At 47.2% G+C, this 20,935-nt stretch overlaps 1 protein-coding gene across 1 annotated transcript in view; it reads left to right on the top strand.

The window, feature by feature from the left end:
- Positions 1–3,272, top strand: part of LOC149361400 (carbonic anhydrase 6-like) — a 41,971-nt gene extending 38,699 nt beyond the window's left edge. The window contains exon 7 of the mRNA XM_089568068.1: positions 3,162–3,272. Coding sequence (XP_089424194.1) covers positions 3,162–3,272 — 111 coding nt within the window. The remainder of the gene's footprint in view (positions 1–3,161) is intronic.
- The last annotated feature ends 17,663 nt before the right edge of the window (positions 3,273–20,935 follow it).

The following is a 20,935-nucleotide window of genomic DNA, read 5'->3' as shown; positions in this document are numbered from 1 at the left end:
TGGTTCTAAGTAAAACTATCTGGTTGCTGCGTTTCAGCAAAATATTTACGCACATCATGTTGACACTCCTTGGAGACAGCGGGTCTTTTGTGACAATATAACCGCACCACACTAAATCACAGAAAGCTTATTCATTCAGAGAAAAGTATTTTTTTTAGATACCCAGCCAACCTAGCGACTAAAATGCATGTGTAACAGTAGTGGTGCGTCTTTTGTTGCAACCTTTAGAAGCAGAATAGCATTTCTCATCCAAGTCGAACCTAATCACGCGACTACTCAAGGGCGGCGTTCAGCGCGCCTAGTTCACTAGGCAAATGGCAGCTTTTCTTATCCCTAAACTGCCTTCGAAGCCCCAGTGACACCAACAGGGCCACATGGTTGGCTGCTTCGACAAACACTCTGATTTAGTTAAATAGCGCACCTCTCTAAGATTCCTGTTCACCATTACATCTGAATAGGCTCGCGTATATGGTTTGCTTTGTTCGAACGCGGAAATTTTCCTCAGAAAATGTGTGCTGTCTAATCTTGTATCGGCTTTGTTGTTGCCGTGCAACAACTATGCCCGTTGCGTCACTGTGAAATCCAGTTTCTTTGGCATCCCTTCCAATGCTTCTCCGCAATTTATGGGCCGTATTCCTGCCTTTAATATAATGCACTTGCAGAAAACTACCACCATTATTCCTTGCTTTATGTCCGTAAAGACTATTTCCCTCTTCGTCTCTCTTGACTCCCGTGCTTTTGCTGCCTGTACTAGCTGTAGACAGTCCTCTTCCTCACACCAGCTGCCGGAAAGATATGGGAACTTTCCTTTCGGTATGGAATAGGCTAGTGTCCTGTAACCGCTTTCATCCTTTAATCAGGAGGAGTAATTAAGAAGGCCGCGTAATTTCGCCGAATACGAAAAAGCTTGTAACATCACTCGATTGTGGGCAATTTATTTTTAGAGCTTAATTCATGGAACACCACATAGGTACAATTATTCATAGCTGCATGCTGCATCAAATACAATACGGAAGTAAACACCTCTCTTGAGGGCAGTTTGACGGATTATCGTGACGACAAAGAGCTTATAAAATTCTGGGGGGTTTCTAGCGCAGTTTCGCATCTGCACTCAGGGCCAACGCCATTCCGCTAGCTCGACCACAGCTGCGGCCATGAAGAACCACACCACCGAGGAATAGCCCGCAGGCAAAACCATTTATTGGGATTTCCCAATTCTGACGGCCTTACTCGGTTAAGCACAAGCAGCAACGGTGGCCCGAGTAGGAAGGGTGTTTGAGTGCTGCCGGGCCCAGCAAAATACGAGTATGCAGGCGAATCAGAAGCCGCTTTTCTTCCTTTGAGAGACCTTCACAAGGGCGGGAATAACGGGCATGGCCATATTGATGAAGTAAATGTCTTTGAAGGAGTAAGCTGGTGTGAATTCGAGATCCTGAACGTCGGAATCAGAGGGGAATGTCCGGTTAGAAGGCGCGCCTCAAGGCCCATGCGAGGAGGACCCCAAACTATACGCCGGTGAGCGGGGTCCCCGGTCTAGAGGCTGTTTTGGAGGAGGTGGTAGGCTAGTTACGGTACCCAGCCCTGCTCGGCGTTGTGCCATGCAACAGCTTGCCCTAGAGGGTCTCACTTAATATGGCATGCGTGGTATGGTGATGCGGTTTTTTGTTGTCGACGTAAACAAGCCCAGGAAATCGCTCTTCTCTTTAGCTCAGCCGTCTCCACGTACCACGAGGCACTGAACGTTATTCAAAGTAACCGCGCGAATTTCAGATTTTCACTACATCTGATCGATTTTGTTGTCCGTCTGAAATGGTTGGTGCGAGCGCAGGAAGCATTTTATAGGTAAGATTTTTCAACGAGGAGGAAGAGTCTTCAGTGATGAGTGTCTCGCTCTAGAGCTTGGGTTTCTCAGAGTAAAACATTCCTACTCACTTACGAGGTGTTCGCTACTGGTGACAAATAGATGATGTTACTTGATAAATGTCAAGGTGTTATATGACTTATTAACACATAATGATATTCTTGCACTGTGGTCACTACACAATGTAGAAATGATCAAGGGGCTTAGTGTCCCAAAGCGGCTCACGCTATGAGGGATCACGTAGTAGAGACCTCCAGAAAATTTCGACCGCAAGGGGTTGCGGTCTTGCACTGAGATCGCACAATGGGTCTCCAGCAGTGCGACCGCCATGGCAAACATTGAACACGCGTCATTTGGGAACGCAGCCGAGTGGCGTAACCACAGTCACCGCGGCGGCATATATAATTAGGGAGCTCCTCTGGAGCTATTTAGTGGTAATGCATGTGTGAAAACTGCTTTTAAACCAACCTCAATGAAAACATAATAATTAAGAGCTGCAATTTTTGTGTAAAATATACGGCAGCGGTTCAGTTAGTTTTAAAGCCGACTCTTCTATACAAATAAATGCTTTATATATTGACTGCAGTAGCATTGAACGTAATTCTCCCTAGAGGAAAACGATTATATAGGCACATGTGCATGAAGGTAAAGACGTAATTTTCGGAGGCAAAGGAGAAACCGAGCTTTAAGTTAAGCGCAAGAATTAAATCACGGTTGGTGGTATGAACCGATACCACTGATCAGGGGCTTGCCATAGCCCATATAAGGCCGTCTCGGCGTATTCTTAAACCCAGAAAAGGCTTCTAAGCTGAAAGGGTGGAGATCCCGTGATAATGAAGCACAGATCATAGGACTCCAAGAGTTCTGAACGCATGAGAATCATTTCTAATGGATTATCTGCAGAGCTTAATTTTGTGCCTTGAGGCAGATCTGTCGAGTGCAAACATAAGCCACTTCTGTTGGCCGAATATAATTAGGTGTTCACGGCGAAACCACATAGGTCGTATAGATGGGAATCATATGATGCGCTGGTAGGACACTCACTGTACAAGGGAGGGAATTGTCAATTTCATACGTTTTAAGCATTTTCCATAGCGCCCTACGAATGTCTACTTTACAGTTTTCAGGCAGGTCGTTTGCAAGTCTCATTTGCGCCTTAAGCAAAGGACGCGCACACTCCAGGTACCCACTATCGACGCACAAGCGGAAGTCTATTGCAAAAGTCTTACCTATTGTATCTTTGTAGTTGTGTGCCTTACTATAGTGTTTGCCTCATGTTCCATGCGGTTTTTGCTTTCAGCTTGATGACCTACTCACCACGGTACCCAACAGCGGCTCGCGGCCAAAGGTTGATGTATGGTCGGAACATAATCTCCGCATCTATTCGGTATACAAGTCTAAATCTGCGTAAGAATAAAACCTCACTGACCGCATGCCAGAGTATCGAGGACACTTGCTGCTCGCCCCGCGAATCATACTTCCGTTACGAAAATGCATGGTTGACTTTATGTTGAAACTACAGCAGCCCGCAACACACCCTGTTGAAAGAATGTTGAAAACGTGGAGAGTTTTTGGTGATGCAGTGTGTACAGCATGTGGAGCGCATGTTGATAACTGGCACATGAATTGCTCTTGAGTATGCGCTAAATTAACACAAAACAAAATAAAAAAATCCTATTAATACATTCGCATTGCGCCAGGTGGACTGACGACCGATGCAATTCCCGGCGGTATATTCACATTTTTGCTGCCATATCTCGTTAACGTGACGCTGACCTCCCCACTCGTGTAGTGCTCCAGATATACGCACAAACATACTTGTCCATACATATAAATACACATCCATGAGATAAACTGCATGGAACAGTATTTCACACTAGGCTATGGCATGAAATAAAAGTTCATAACTTTTCAATCATAAGCGCAATCTCGGTTCAACCCTTATATAGTCCTGCCCACCGGCGTCCGGATCTGCGCAGGTAGTGCCCTGCCGATCAGCAAAGTTATGTCAATTATTACTATTAATATTTCTTTTCATGTAGTAGAAGTAATCGAGTTCACATGCATTGATCTGTTAGTTGGAGGCCTTGATTCATGCATAAACAATAGAAATGAACCCCTAAAAAAGCTCGCCTTTTTTATGAGCGCACATACGAATCCTCCTATGTAGGTATGCCTGATAGAGCATATTGCACTACAAGCACTTTTTTCTATGCCAGAAAATGACTGAGCGGTTTACGAGAATTTTAACAGGTGCTGCATGCGTTCTTAATATGTAAAATGTTATACAGCAGCCGAAGAGTTGTACACAAATGCATACAGTAGCGAATGTAATCATCAAGCTACTGAGAGATGCAGTCGAGCACAGCAATGAGATATCCCAGCAGTAACGAAAGGGGAAGAAAAGGAAGCCTTAGGATCAATGCGAAGGGGGAAAGCAGCTGGTGAGGATCAGGTAACAGCAGATTTTTTGAAGTACGGAAGAGACATTATGTTAGAAAAACTTGCCAACTTGCATACGCAATCAATGCCTTGTACCAGAAGCTTGGAAGAACGCTAACATTATCTTAATTCATATTAAAGGAGAAGTCAAGAACTTGAAAAATTAGACCTATCAGCTTACTGTCCGTTGCCTACAAAGTGTTTACTAATGTAATCGCTAACAGAGTCAGGACAGCCTTTGACTTCAGTCAACCAAATAATCAGCAGGCTTTCGTAAAGGATACTTTACAGTAGACCACATTCATGCTATAAGTCACATGACAAAGAAATCCGCAGAATATAACAAATCCCTATATATAGCATTTATTGATTACGAGAAAGCATTTCACTCAGAGCAAACCTTAGCTTTCATGCAGGCATTGGGGAGTCATGGTGTGGCACAGTGTTATGCGAAAATATTGGAAAATATTTGTAACGATTGCACAGCTACTATAGTTCTCCATAAAATCAGCAGTAAAATTCCAATACAGAAAGGTGTCAGGCAGGGAGAAACAATCTCGGCAATGCTATTCACCGCTTGGTTACAGGAGCTATTCCGGGGTCTGAAATGGCAAGAGTTGGGGATAAGAGTCAATGTAGAATACCAGAGTAATTTGCGATTCGCCGATGACATTGCCTTGCTAAGCCACTCAGGACATGAACTGCAAAACATGATCGATGAGTTAGACAGGCAGAGCAGAACGGTCGGGCTTAGAATTAACATGCACAAAGCCAAAGTAACGTTCAGCAGCCTAGCAAGGGAACAGCAGTTCGCAGTTGGTAGCGAGCTGCTGGGAGTAGTAAGAGAATATGTCTACTTAGGGCTCATAGTGACCTCTGATCCGGATCATGAGAGCGAAATAGCTAGAAGAATAGGAATGGGGTGGAGCGCATATGGCAGGTGCTCTCAGATCATGAATGGTAGTTTACCAATATCCCTGGACAGAAAAGTATACAACAGCTGCATCTTACCGGTACTCACCTATGGTGCAGAAACGTGGAAGCTAACAAAGAGGGTTCAGCTTAAGTTAAGGACAACGGAGCGACCTATGGAAAGAAAAATTGGTAGGTGTAACGTTACGAGATTAGAAGAGGGCGGAGTGGGTCGGGGAACAAACGCGGGTTAATAACATCCGAGTTGAAATCAATAGGATGAAGTTGGCTTGGGCCGGGTATGTAATGCGAAAGCAAGATAACCGCTGGTCCTTAAGGGCAACGGAGTGGATTCCTTGAGAAGGCAAACGTAGCAGGGGACGGCAGAATGTTCGGTGCGTGGATGAGGTTAAGAAGTTTGCGGGGATACAGTGGCCGCAACTGGCAAAGGACAGGGTTAATTGGAGAGACATGGAAGACGACTTTGCCCTGTAGTGGGTGTAGTCAGGCTGATGATGTTGATGATGATGATCATACAGTACCGGCGCTACGCGTGGCGCTGGTACTGTCGTGTATGTTTCTGTCTTCTCCCCGTATTTCGCGCAGTTTTCTTTTTACATGATTCAAGAGTACCCTTAGCGAAAAAGATGATGTGCTTAAAATGCATTTCAAACATATTGTATTAATTTCATATCTATTTCGCATTTTTTTGTCCTTATGCTTAAACTAAATGCTTTCTAAGCATACTGCAAATAGTATTTTGAACTTTTTTTAATATACGTGAAAAGTTCATTCTTGCCCGCTTGGCATATTTATAATGCATTAAAAATATACTAAAAATATACAATAAATACATTAGATAACACTAGAAATACACTAAAAATATACATTTAATACATTAACCCTTTGAGGGTCGAATTATTTTGAAGAAAACTTTCCCAGGTGGTCAAATTACTTTATTGCGGATCTTGAATCTACAAAATGTATATAATCGAGAATAAGTAGTAAAAAAATTAGGAACAGTACTTTGGTGACAGCATCACTCACAACTGGAAAATGTTCAATAGAATAGAATAGCAACGGTGATAAACAAGCTAAGAGCAGCACCAATAAAGATAGAAATCAACTTTCGCCGCCTCTGCAAAACAGTGCCCACAAAGAGAAAACACGTTTCGTGCGACTCCGTTGCGATCCCGCAGCGGTATCCAAACCGCGTAGGCGCGTTGCCACACAGGGCGAAAATACCTCGCGAGCAACGGTGATAAGCAAGCTAAGAGCAGCGCCAATAAAGATAGAAATCAACTTCGGCAGCCCCTGCAAGATAGTGCTGACAAAAAGAAAACTCAAATTTCGCGCGACTCCGTTGCGATCACGCGGCGAACCCAAAACCTACAAAAGGGGTGTTGCCGCAGTCTGTGCCGCCGCGCTAAAGCTAGACATAAGTTCTGCTTATCTCCGTAAGAAGGCAGCACAAAATTCAAACACTTCTTGTAAGTCCTAAGAGGTGGAAGCACCCCCCAGTGAGCACGCATTGTTCTATTGGCGCAAAATTTCAAACAGAAAATCGAAACCGTACCCGTACGGCAAAGACCTTGCGGGACAGAAACCGCCGCCGTACATATACGGCAAAAACCTTCAAAGGGTTAAAAATATATTGCTAGAATTGCTAGTCGAAACTTGCGTCAGATATAGGTCGGGAGTCGAACTGTCAACCAATAGATACACGGGCGTCTAAGTGAGCCGGTCGGCCTTCTCAATTGTGGTCCTTTTCGCTGGCATATTCAGGCCCGGAAATTCCCAAGGCGTCTTTGTCGGTATCATGCTATCACGTTCTCCGCACGTAGTGTAAATAAGTGGTGATTACGATCCTGCTAGAAGTTACCATAAACTATTGGACTTAGAACAGAAAAGCCTTGAGCAGGTTGGTAATTCATCGCAACACTGTAATCATAGCGCGGGAACAACGCAGGCGTTCTCATCACGTCTCGTCTTTGTCCTGCGATGTTCCCGCGCTATGATTACTGTATTGCAACGAAAGGACGACAGGAAAGGGGGAGTTTTCACTGTTTCCTAAAATGTCATTTCGAGCACTGGATTGTTCCATGGTAGCTTGAAGTGTAATGCAAATATTTTTACGCGGACTACCGATTTGTTAGAAATTAACTATACCTGGACGGATGAATTGCGTATTTACTTTAGAAACATTGCCAACATAAAAATGCAATTTCCCGAAACTCGGTTTCGAGCTTTCGGTTATTCAACGGCAGCTTGAAGTGTGCTGCAAATATGCTAAGGCGGACTGCCAATTTGCTAGAATTTAAGTATTGTTTGGACGAATTAGTTGCGTATTGACGGAAGTCCGCTTCAAATACGTTGACAACACGCAAATGCCATTTCCCGAAACGCGATTTCGAGCCACTCGACTGTTTAACAGCAGCTAGAGGTATGCTGCAAATACGTTTAGAAGGGCTGTCCGTTTGTTAGAATTCAAGTATACTACGGATGAATTAACTTCATATTTACGAAAGTAGACTTTTAATACATTGACAAGATGCTAAAACTGCATACATATACGCTTACAAGGACTGCCCGTTTTTTAGAATTGGAGTATACTTTGGATGAATTAATTTCATCTTTCTGAAATTACACTTTTAATACACTGACAAGATGCTAATGCTGAGTACACATTCTTTCACGTATTTGAAAAGTGCTAGAAGTATGCTTTAAGGGAGGTATATTTGGCATATTTTAAGAATATATATTTCGAATACCAAGCATGAAATTCCAGGAAAGTATTTCCTACATATTTTTAGTGCATTCATGAACACAAAATATGTCTAAAATGCAATCTAAATAGCCCGCCGTATATTTCAAACGTATTAGCTTTTGCTAAGGGTAGAAGAATATTTCTAACGTAGTATTACATTCTCCTGTCGAAACAGCTCATAGAGTCGCACACAGTGTCACGGATGGTTGCAAACCACGTATTGTCAAATATATTTCTCAAAGAAAAAACAGCAGTAATTCAATAGTAATTATGCACCATATTTGTTGAGTTTTGGAGCACAGACCATCTGTTGAGTGAGTGTTGTGTAAACATAACTAAAGTTAAATTTCAGTTAAATTTCTGTTGGCTGAACACATGCTCAGCATTGCGTGAACAGAAAAACAAAGCTCATTTTTATAACGGTTGCCGGCCATACACTGGAGTGACGCCAATTTGGTTCTATCGTATCTCTCGTGCCTTAGACACACTCTGTACAAGTCTGGAAATGATCCCTGTAGCCCATATGTTCGGAACGGCTAAACCCTGCTGCTAGCCGTGGCAGTGGTAGTAAGTGCTCACCCTATCTCCCACACTGTGCAAGTGCACCTAAAACTTGGGAGCAGACCCTGCCCCCCTCCATATATGAATCCATGAGAATAGCTGTTTGCTACGCCGTACTGGTGTACAAAAAATCTAAAAGATGTTGCCGGCAAATGCAATTGCCGGCAGTGCACCCGCCCGTGCATGCCCTTTGACCGTTACTGGCTGTCAGGCCCTCATCAGCTGGCTGTAAAACTCTCAATGCAATGTACTGGCTCCATCTGATGGCCCAAGAGGCAGGCTGCATAATTTTTCACAGGTTCATTGCGGTTCGCAGCGGCCGTACAGCCGGGCAAGCCGATCGGCGGATCGGCTGCTCGGCTTTGTGCAACTTAACCGTATGATTGCCCCTCGGTTGCGACGGCGAAGTGTGCAAGAAATAACACCTGAAAATAAGATCTGTTACTGTTTGGTCCTTAGACGAATATATAGAGTTTTTAGTAGCCAGTCACATGGGCAGGCCGAGAAAATCTCTTCATGCTGCCACGGGCCTTCAGCGTTCAAAGCTATGATTATCCCCAGATATAATCATTAGAGTTCGTTGAGAACCTGGTTAGCACAATGCTACACAAAAATCCAGTCAAACAGGTTAAGAGTCTTCCTTACAGTTATTTAATTAATTGATTTAAATATTTAGTGCAGTAGTAAGCTAGAACAGTTCTCCGGAGAAAAGTGGTTGGGAGAAAACCAAGCACATCGCAGGGTGTGTCATGTGAAAATGCAAATGTAGAAGATCGGTTTATACATCGGTCTTTCTCTAATCTGCAACCATAGTTGCCAGCCGTTCCCTTAATCTCATCAGTTCGGAGTGCCGGCTTGCCTAACCCAAACGTCTAGATATTTAGCCAATTTAACATGTTGCTGCGTAGCTTCAAGGAACGCAGATTCCACGTTCCCCGGATTCAAGTGGCTAGGAGAAAATTTGCGTCAAAGTGTGTGTGCCACAGAAAAGTGTGCCTGCGAAGTTTTATGGTATGCATTCTGTGTGTGTGCAAGCATATAAACCAGAGAAAAGGCTTCGAAGGGGAAACTCAAGATGCCACACTTTATGCGTGCCTAAAGAACTAACAAAACAGCACACTACACGCACAAAGATAATACTGCAGACAACCAACGCAGTCCTACCACACTAAGGGTCCTGGCGAGTAGATCACAAGCGCACTCATACAGGCTTAATACCAAAAGCGGGTGGTCCGCACGCTATGTCGGACGCGGAGTACGGACAAAATCCCAGGTGGTACCTTGTTTCATGAGACGCCGCTTTTCTACGACAGGAATTTTGAGGATTAGGTGAAGCTGGATGCCGACGTAGGAGCGTCCTCACACCGGTGACGAGGTCTGGGAGGTAAAACCAGCGGCTGGCTGAGTCGGCGTTTTGGAGGGGTTAACACAACGCTCACCTTCCGAATACGCGGTCAGCGTCGTGATCCACGGGACCAGGGCATCAGCCTATGGAACCGCTTCGAATCAGTGGGCCTTACGATGAAACACCTCTGGCAGCAGCCGACGGCCGTGCGCCAGCGTCCTCCGCACCTGGAACGTTCCTCCTCCTGTTCACCTCGCAACTCCTCCTTTTATACCTCTTCATTTTCTTCTTCTTCCGCCTCGTTTTCGGATTCGTGGTCTTCTTCTCCATCTCCTTAAAAATACCACTGCACTCACCTTTCTTCGCCCTTCTATTTCTCTCAAGTGTCACGTTCCAATTAACATGCCCTTTCATAGGTCTATCGTTTTCTTTTTCTCTCGTGACAGTGTTTCACGCGAAAAAAATGTCAGTGGCTTAGATAACCTATGCCAGGATATACGTAGCGAAAGGTACAAATTTATCTTGGTTACACCTTTTCAGATAGCTTTGGTTTCTCCCCCAAGTTGCGTGATAAAATCACGTGATCGGATACACGGCGGGCCTTCACGTCGTCTTCCATCGCCGCATCGCCTTCCGGCTAGGCCAGGGCACGCCGCTCCGCGTCGCGATGTATCTCCAGGCCAGGCGCTCTCTTTCTGCTCCGGCATCTCAGCCTCTGGCTTGGCCGCGTGCGGTTCATTGTTCCTGTTCTCGGCAGCCAGCCGCCAGGCCGCAACCTAGGGAGTCGGAGAGTTGAGATTCTCCAGTCTCCAGCGCCGCTTGACAGCGCCAGACTCTCCTTATTCCATATGCAAATTGATATAAACCGCGGCGGTGTCACCCTGCATTTATACGGCGACGCAGCTTCCCTGCGCATGCGCAGTAGCGCGCGCCCTGCATGATCACATCTGGCTAGGGGCCGGCGCGCGTAATGACTTCACTCGACTCCTCGCGCATGCGCACAGCTGGCGAAACGATGCGATCGGAGCGGCGACAAGGCGGGAGGTGAGGCGCGCGCCGACTGCGCACTGTCACGTCACTCAGCTCCTCGCGCATGCGCAGAACTGCACCTGTTCGAGTTACGCGAAACGGGGAATCTGTGGACAATGTAGCTGCTACAAAAGCTACAGATACTTCTCCAACAGTTAACATACGTATACTCCTCCGTAGCCTCACTCTAATCTTTGTGCACTACTGGCAAGACGAACGCCACCCGGAAAGCGCCACCCCTCACAATCATTAGGTGCGCTGCTTGTTCTAGTAGCCCATTGGTCACCTCCGCGGATCGGGCTTGGCCGACCCAGGCCTTCTGGCTCACCAGGTCGGAGCAGCCGATGAAGGCTGCCTCGCAGTCCTCCTGGCTGGGCTTGTGTTTTGGGGCGAGGTTCTGGGTTGATTGACATGTACACATCATGTTGAAGGTGTCCGATGACCTCCACGCATAGTGCGGGCAATGTCCTGTACATGCAGTCTCCGAAGATTTTTCCCCTCAATGCAGGCAATGTCCTGTACATGCAGGATCAGTGTTATAAAATTTCCGTGCACAGCAGTGTTTATGTAAAGGCGGAGGAGAGTGCGTTCGTCTACCTTTGTAAGGCCCCTACAGTTATTAGAATAAATTTCCGGACCGAATTGTTATAACTGAATAATTTCTCAAAAATTGAGGCCATGAATGGGTTGGAGATCCGTTTCGGAAGGTTCTGCAGGTGTTTCCCGGAGAGTGAGAGCGTGGGTGATGGCGTCTACCGTTTCATTGCCTTCGAGGCCCACTTGAGCAGGAGCCCACACGATCGCTCGAGACGGGGAGGCTCCGAGGTAGTCGCTATATTAAAGGATGTGATAAGCAAAGTGAGCAATGTACCCCTATTGAATAGTTCTGCAGGCCCCTCTCGAGTCGGGGGTGATGACTGTATGGTCCAGGGACCGTATTACGGATCGCTCTTACTCCAAAACATTATCAAAAACGTTGTCACTGCACCGTTCTGGTCAGCCGTGACCGGCAGTCATATTGATTTTTTGCGTTACCGGCTGACGTCGTAAACGTGCCGGATGTTGCTTACCTAATTATGCGAGCTGATTAAGAATTTTTTTGACAGCGAAGAAAGTTGTGTGGATGTGTTTGAGACCGAGAATGGCGGCTGTTTATATCACGGGTGTCCCCGCGAGCAACAGTGTAGGAGGTTGCATGAAGACTGTTTTGAAGCGCACACGAGTTTTTCAGTTGTTTCGAGGCTTCGACATAGGAAGGAGACTGCACAGTGTCTGTGCGACGTACTCGCCGATGAACTGGGAGGTGTGCTTGTCACAGCGTTCTCATTGGAGCTGCAAGTGCTGTGCGCGCTGCGCTTCTTCGCCACCAGTGTTCTAGGCACCGTAGAAAGTGAAGCACGCGTCGGCGTTGCCCAACCGACTTGTCAACGTTGGATGGCAGAAGTTGCGCGCCTTCCGGCGAGACTCTAAGACAAGACACCACATCGGGTGGCTCGATGGCATCCTCATCGCCAGCAAAACGCCCCGGGGCTCTCCTGCAGACATGCTGCAAAGGGTTCTACGCTGCGGGCATCATGATAGTGAGTAGACCTTAGCGTCGGTTTTTGATGACATGAATTCGGTTAAATCCTGACCATGGCAACAAACCTTCAGGGGTAGCTTTGTGCTGTGCACGTTTTCTTCTAACATCTGTGGCGCTACCATGCGCACTCTGGCCATGGGCCCGCGCTAACCCGTATCCTTCAAAGACGCGTTCGTCTCGCAGCATTCCACGATGGCGGAAGGCCAGCTACACGACGGAGATTTTTTCATTGTAAGCAGTAAAAAAGCCCTGTCAACCGTCGGGCCACCTAAATTGCAGATAGAGAGCTTCAGCACTATGGATTGGCCCGGATCTGCTTACAGCTACGTTACACCAAAGCAGACTGATTACAGTATGGTAGTGTATTGCCACCCTTTACATTATTTATAATTGTAGCAGAAGCACAGGAAGCATATAACATTGTTGAAATACATGGCATTTCCTGTCTAAGAAACCAACACAAAATGTACCTGACGGCACTTGTGTTGTATAGACAATCATAGCGCATCATTTTTCTCAGTATGATGGTAAAAGTTGTCCTTACAGCGTGCTCAGTCGTGCATCTCAATCATGCATTGTCTGGCAGTGGGCTACTTAGCACGAGTCGTCCATTTTATAGAAAAGCGTCCCGCAAGGCTTTTTAGATCACCGAGGAAGGGCATGCGCAACAGCGTAATTTTTTGTTATGCAGGAGACAATGTCTGCCCACTGGAGTCATGGCTGCTTGCGCCAGTGGCGTGGCACCACATACCCGACCCAGCAGATGGCCTGTACCACATTCCAAAAGCTTTCACGCAATTTGTCGTTGACGCTGCGTCGGTGCGCCGCGGAGCTGCTTCTGGTGCTTGCGAAGGTACTGGACACACCAGTGTCAGTGGGAGTGCGCAGTGTGCATAAACATCGCGCGTAACGCACTTCACAACCTCTGTTTGGATGCGCCCATGTTATCAGAGGGTGCAGGTGACCTGCCACTGACCAAAATTATGGGCCGCAACTAAATGCTGGCAGCCTAGTAGAGTGCTTCCCTCCTGACCTACCTCCTTGGGAGAGCAATGTGCTACGGTATTCTCGGCCTCTTTAGAGCGACCCGGCTCCAGAGGCAGGCGTACCGAAAGATGGTGCAGCTGCAGTGATTGCCGCGTGTCGGCGCACAGCACGCATCTGCAAGAGTGAGAGCAACTGTATGATTTTGTGTCCTTGGCCAGTGTGTGTGTGGCGAGAAGCCTGCAGTGACAAAAGAAGTACCCCCACCAGCTGCCACTCCATTAACAGTGCGGTCGCCAGTATACCTCTGTAAGGAGCCAGCGCCTCACTGCAGCCAGAGAAGGCGACGAGGTGGCGGACGAAGAAAAAAGGCGGAAGTGGAACTTGGCGAAGAGAGCGTGCGAAGCAGAACAGGAAGAACGCGGTCGGCGACGGACGTGGACCATATCTGCTGGCTTCCCAATTTCGCCGGCTTTGGCCTCAGCCGCGGACGCCCCGGCTACCAGACCTGGACAGCCGTCATCAAGAGCCTGACCCACCAGACCCTGGCGCCGCTGTTCCCTTCCTGTCCGGCAGCCTCTGAACACCGTCACCCCCGCTGCTTACCCGGCTGCCGTACCTGGAGGCCATGCCCGTAACACACAGATGTGACGGCTTCCTGCGCCAGCGTTGAGACCCGCCGGGACATCGGCGTCAACCGTACGCCAACTCTGTGGCGCTGACGCTGCCCCCGGGGAGACTGCCGTCAGCACCACGTCTCCGTTAGGGCATAGACCTGAGCCTACTGACTGCGCCGACGCCCCGCCACACGTCCTCGCTCGACGCACCAACTACCCGCCACACTCATCACTCGGACACGAAAAACTTGATTGCAGCATTCCTTTTTTTCAGCTCTGCCTTTCACCTATCGAGAATGTTTTGTTTTTCCGTTCTCGTTTTTTGTTGTTTCCTTTCAACTCCTCCTTCCTTCCTCTACAGGCCCTCGTTGATTTCTTTTACTTTTTACGCGTGGTAAATTTATCCTGCAGTCTTTCCCCACAAAATCTGCCAGCCCGTCAGCACCGTGTTGCACGACCTCTTTCTCAGCACGGAATACATCTTGAAACAGCGCGCCAGATGTGTGAAAAGCATTATTGTGCACTCTCTTTTGCCAATGCTTACGTGAACCCACCTGCCCCTTTCCTGCTATTACTTTCCAGCTTGGTAGAGTGCCTGCGGTCATTATTCGTGTGATGAACATGCATAAGGCAAAAGTGTAGTGCTGGAATGAGGCACTAAACATTTGTGGCGCTTTTTTAAGTGCAGCATACACTGAGTAAGCCTGTTTATTTTTTTTAGGAAAAGCATTTCAAAAGTGCGCTTCTGTTGCAAAAAGGCAGTGTACATACAAGCACGCTTTAATTTTGACACACAATAACCGTATTGCATTTCGAAGTGCAGTTGAGAAAAAAGTTGAGTTCAAAATGCCTATTCGCTTTTATACAGAGACTGCCTGTGTACACTGTGCGAGAGTAATGCATGGCAGATTATAAGTAATGCATTTTCAGTATTAGGAAACGTTTTAGCACTTACAAAATGCGTAAATATCAGAGATAAACAATCAACCTGACATTATGTGACTAGGGGTTTCCCTGGGTGCTAAATAGCTATACGTACAGCAAGGAGAACGCTGTAAACAAAAGCATAATAAATTTTGTAAGATGCAGTGGCCGCAGTGGCTGCTGAATGACTAAACAATCCTTACTGGTAGACAAGGATGTGTAAAAATCAGATACATCATTGAGGAGATGGTGCGCGAGTAGAAGTTATTTTAAAGTAACAAAATGTGCAACACCTTACTGGGAATCTTTAGCAGCTCAAAGCATATACAAGCAAATAAATTACGGGAATCTTGAGCACTCAGTGATTGCCCCATAACTGACACCTAGCTTGGTTTGTTATCGAACAAGGCTATGCAGTCTTGTGCATGATGACCCGAGATAGTCACATTGCCAAACGGCTCGAGAAGTTTTTTAAGCTACATAGTGTGTGAGAAGTGTAGTTGTTTTCAAGCCAATTTTCCTGTTTGAATTTGTTATCCCAACGTTTACAACTTTAGTCATTAGTATTTTGTACAAACTGAAGGCTACCTTTCCTTCTGGAATGGCCTATATACAGCGTGCCTGGGCTAAGATAGACCAAGATTTAAAGAAACAAAAAAAAATTACCGACGATTACGTTACTTCCTAATGCGAAATTTGAGCGCAGCAAATAAACTGTTTGACCTTTTCGATAGATTGAGGCAAAGAAATCGAGCAACACATGTATGCGCTATCACAGAGTTTTTTTTTTTATTTTTCACACGTATTCCTTTAACAAAGAATCCACTAACAGTTCTTGACAGTCATGAAGGAAGCTTTGTGGTCGGAGAAATAGACTGATATATGTTCCACTTGGTACACCAATGCTTGATTCTCAAAGACTAGATCTATACAAGTGCCTCGCGAGGTTGTCACAGCCGTGGGACACGTTACGAGCGAGAGGAACGAGATGTTCTCCCGCATAAGTGTTAGGAAATTGCTGTTTGTCTTTATGTCAACATTAAAGTCCCCCACTACTAACATCGGTGTGGATCGATGGACGGTTAATGCGAGTTGCAGGAAGTGCACCACGTCTTTCGTGAGTGCGGTAGGGGCGAAGTAGGCAGCTACTACCAGCAAGCCGTTGGGCAACTTTGCGGCGCACAGTTCGCCAACTTCATGTGACGTGCCGAACATTTCGACTGGTATTGCAGAGAGACCTGTGCGCAAGTAGATAGCGACTCCCGCCGCTCTGTTGTGGTCTCTGCGAGCACCACAGCAGTATAGGAAATCTATGATTTCGAGAGGCTCTTCGGGATCCATCCAGGTTTCAGCAAAGCAAAGTACAGAGGAATGGCGCAGAATGTGATCGTGGTGTACGTCCTTGGCATGTGCGGCAAGGGAGCGTACGTTAAGAATGTGGTTGTGAATGATGAATCAAGTGCTGCCAGCGAATGACGCGTCCATTGGCTGTCTGCGTGTGTTACTGATGCGTGGTTAACATGTTAAGCTTCGCCTGTAAGAGTGGAACGCGACAGCGTCTTGCAACGCTGCCAGGGAGTCCACAGAACGCCATCGCCAATTCGGCTGTACGCCTTCCTGGACGGTAAATTTATTTTTTGAGGAAAGGAAATGTATCTCTCTAGCATATCTTGGTGGACACCTGCACCTCGTCGTAAGGGAAAGGGGGAAGATGGGAGTGAAAGAAGACGCCGTATTATCTAGACGCGCCTTTGTTCATTCCAAACCATTCAGCTGGCATTACGGAGTGGCTAGCGTGCTCGTATCGCACTCCGGAGACCCTGGTTCGATTCCCCAACTCGACCAATTTCGTTCTCGGTTTTATTCATTGATGCGGTCTAACTAGAAAGGTTAATTAGGCTATTTCATATTTATATTATTGTATTTCTATCCATCGTGTTCTGTCATTAACCTGTCAATTGTTGGAACTGTCTAGGATGTTCGACACAACGTATATGAAACGAGCAACGTCTTACTGAGTGGGGAAGTGCGTGGTGGTGGAGGGAACGCGGCTTCGTACTTATCTGTTTTTTTTTCAGCAGCGTCTCCTTCCGCGGACGCTGTTGTCGCTGCTGCGCGCGTCTTTCTTTTCTTTTCCTCTGACCTCTCCATTCTCCTCTATATTAATTAGGCTAATTGATTAATTAAGCAATTAACTAAACTCAGTCCAACTTAGTTGCAGCATCACTATACGATCCCTTTGATTGGTTGCATGGTTACTAGCCAAAGTACAATTGGCCCCATTTGAAATTCGCGCACTGTGACGTCACGAGCATTGCGACCAATTCAAAAGCGTGACATTGGTGGCGGAGCTGGTTACGAGGCCGACGACGACGCGAAACCCAGGAACGGACGCCAAAGAGCTGCGCTCTAAAACGTATTCTTCTGAGCTGAAATGAAGTGCATGTTAGCAGCTTTGAGAAGCATGTAAAATCCTTCAAACACTGCCCTCACCACAACCAGCGATTCCAAAACGATTGCTCCGTCTGACCTGCAAAATGCAACATATTGCACACCACTGCCACGTCCTACTTCAATTGCCTCTGTTTTACCTCGCGTCTTCCCTTGCCTGGTGCTCGGCTTATTTAGCACGATATGCTTGAGAAATGGGTCTTTCATCCTACCTTGAGCAAACAAAAAATACCCTTGTGCCATGGTGCTCCTTGGCGGCAGATGCCCTCGGGCCATAAAAATTCACTACCATCATGCTCTGCTTCATTTCCAAGGATCATACGCAAATGTAAACACTGCCTCTACACATTAACTGTACAAAATCAGGTGCTGCGTGCCAGCGAACGCACAACTTGCTCAGCTTGCTGTCCTGTTAGTCGTTACACAAGCCATACAAGCAACCCACTTCTTCCTTTGTTTAACCCCTGATGAGTGAGATCAGCAAATGACCTTGATGGAACAAGCTCTTTCCCTCCACGGTAACAATAGTAGAGTTCCCTAAGCAATTTTGCCTCTCTCTAAACAAAATAAATGTGGGGTAAACATCACAATTTCAGCATCTCGCAGAGGGACATTCGCCGAACGGGACAGCCACAACACCTACGGAATATCAAGTGGTTATACCCATGTGGGTGGTATCAGTTCGTTACGAGGAAGTGTGATTGTTTCCAGTGGCCGGGCTCTCAGTGCGGTGCTCCTAGCAGCTGCGCCTCTCTGCTTCCGTATGTCGGCAGCTGCTGCAGTCTGATTCATGGTCTTGTGGTATTTTTAAACAAAAATTAAAAAGTGCACGTTACCCTGAAAACACATTTGTCATCGAGAGTAGGCGCCGACCGAAGACATTGGCTAAATTTTTCTTCGTCGATTTCTGAGATGTCCTTGCAAGTTGATCTCTGCACATCCGTAGCAATCGCCACCTTCAAACAGAATTTTAAATCCGCAGGCGCGCTCTAGACGACGCGTAAAAAGCAGGAGTGCCATGGAATGAGCTTTTTTTTTCTTGCTGCCATGTTCCTGATGGATGGATCGATAAATGGGTGGATGGATATGGCTGAATCCTTTAAATCGGGCGGCAGCTTGCGCTACCTAGCCGACACTTCTTTACGGTTAGCGTACCCTCGCGGCAGCAAAAGTCACTGAAGAGCAAACTCAATTGCAAACCTGCCAAGGCTTCTTGTTTTGCCTGGAGTTCTTGACTTCGAAACAGAGTTTTTTAGCAAAATAACACCTTGTTCATTTTAAGCACCGCTTGTTTGGAGCAAAACGCTAGCCTCGCGACGTCATTTGAAGATCACGCTCTCAAAACAGAGAGCGACATTTCGGGTGGTTCGTAATTTGGCCCCTGGTCGGCGGCGGCTAGTGAAAGGCTCGTAGTATCGTAGTATATGTCGTAGTATCGAAGCCAGCCTGAAGTGATTCAACGTTGTTCCAAACTGTTGTGGTCATTTTGTACGCAAGTTTAGTTGAGCTTTAAACTGCGCATGGCTGAAAGTGGCAGGCATTCTTTCTGATGACCGCCGAGGACGCTTGCTGCGGCGGCGCCGCCCAGTCATTTAGTTCTTAAGGGCGCAAGTCAGCGAAATGGTGTTTCGCTTGGAAGCCACTGCCGCAGTCTTCCTGCACGCCGGACTGCAGTCAGCACTACGTGCCAATAGTCTCCTACCGTGCCGTAATGAGTATGCATTTCCGGCAGGACGAACTCCAGACATACATATCTATTTAGTCAGGCAAAATTCACCAGTGAATGGCAAATTTGCTAGGAAGTGCTATCGCATTTGCCTGATTACTCTTATTTTCCAAGTTAGTCGGAGTACCGTAGCTTGGAGAACAATAAGGGCATCAGAGATTGTGTCATGTAGAAAAATGGGCTGATGGTTTAGCATGGTTAAACATGGTAAAAAGGGATAACTTCATCTTCGATCTCTTCTGCACGCCGCCCCCGGAGGGCTTCATTCCAACAGCGGTCTCTGGCTTCCTCCAGCAGAACTGACTCGTCCATCTCTAGCCAGGGCTGGATCTCCAAACGCCTCCTGTATACAACCGCCTCGCCTCCTCTCCGCTCCACTGCGGAGCGACGGTTTCGACACGTCCGCCACAGCCATGCTAAAGGCCGATTCACACGACGGACCGTTCGCCCGCGGCCCGCGCACTACGTGTTCATGCGTCAGCACATTAAGAGGCGCGCTGCCGGCCGTGAGAGGCCGCGGCCGGCAGAGCGCCTCTAAATGTGATGACGCATGAACACGTAGTGCGCGGGCCGCGGGCGAACGGTCCGTCGTGTGAATCGGCCTTAACCGCCCGAAGCACTGGGCTTCTTCGATTAACAGCGCTCGGGCAGCCCGCTGGCGACCCGCAAGTTCGTCTCTGACAGGAAAACGCATCATGGTCACGTGGGCTGGCGGCCACCGGAACCAGCCGGTCGGCAATCACGGCGGCAAGCAAGTCGCGGATCACGGAGGGCAGATGCTCTCTCTAGCTTCGCGTTCTGCGTCTCATTGCTACGCACGCGTACGGTAGAAATAGGCTGCTTGGTATCGAAAACAACGACTTGCAGTTATTGAGGGCTGCGTGCCGCAGACTGCAGAACATGCAGCTGATCAAGCTCGCAAATCGGCAACGACAACGCGAGCGTGTGCCTTCGGTGCACTGTACGTGTAAGCTTCGAGAAATCCACAAAAGCATGCGATGAGCAATCGCAATGTAACGTGTTTCAGTCGTATCCACATAGGACGGAAAAACTGCCCGTGCGTTGTTTATAAAACGTACGACAAGCCGTACTCTCGGATTATTGCGTTTGCTTACTACGCAGTAAGTATATATGACTGGTATGACCGCCGACGATCGACCCTGGTGGACTCTGCTGTGGTCGTTGCGATTTCTACGCTCGTAACCTGCTTCCTGTAGCTGTAAGCAGAAAAGAATCGGGATACGTTCGTTCAACTGTAGTCTGTCGGCCGCCGGCTTTTGCTGCGGGCAAGGAACGCATAATCTCGGCAAAATTTGCGCATATCAGCTTGTTGAACGCCCATCTAGAACAAGCGGGTGCGCTGCATAAATTTAGCTGCGTATCGTTTCTGTAATAATACAGGTTTATAGCAGAGAACTGCCACTGAAATGAAAGGCGCTACAATAAAGCCCTGCGTGTCGGCGCCTCACGTTCCGCGTACGTGTGTTTGCATGACGATCAGCGCTAGAGCTCATTTTTATCTATTTTTTTAAAATGAGCCAAACGCGAGGAGGTGCATGCCTGCGGTACTTCTCAGATATTTTGAGCATATGTAGCAGAAGGCCCGACCATGAAGCTGTACAACACTTGGCCGTGACGACAGAATCAGCACTTGGTCGGCGCGACAGTTCTGTGTGGCCACATATATATGCCCGCAGAGATGTCTCGAGCAATGTGCTCGTGAGGGCTTTTAAT

This window comes from Amblyomma mixtum, chromosome 2, assembly GCF_055824585.1.
Source record: "Amblyomma mixtum isolate Tamu chromosome 2, ASM5582458v1, whole genome shotgun sequence".
Classification (NCBI taxonomy): domain Eukaryota; kingdom Metazoa; phylum Arthropoda; class Arachnida; order Ixodida; family Ixodidae; genus Amblyomma; species Amblyomma mixtum.
The sequence above is the reverse complement of the archived record's forward strand: the minus strand, read 5'-3'. Positions and strand labels throughout refer to the sequence as shown.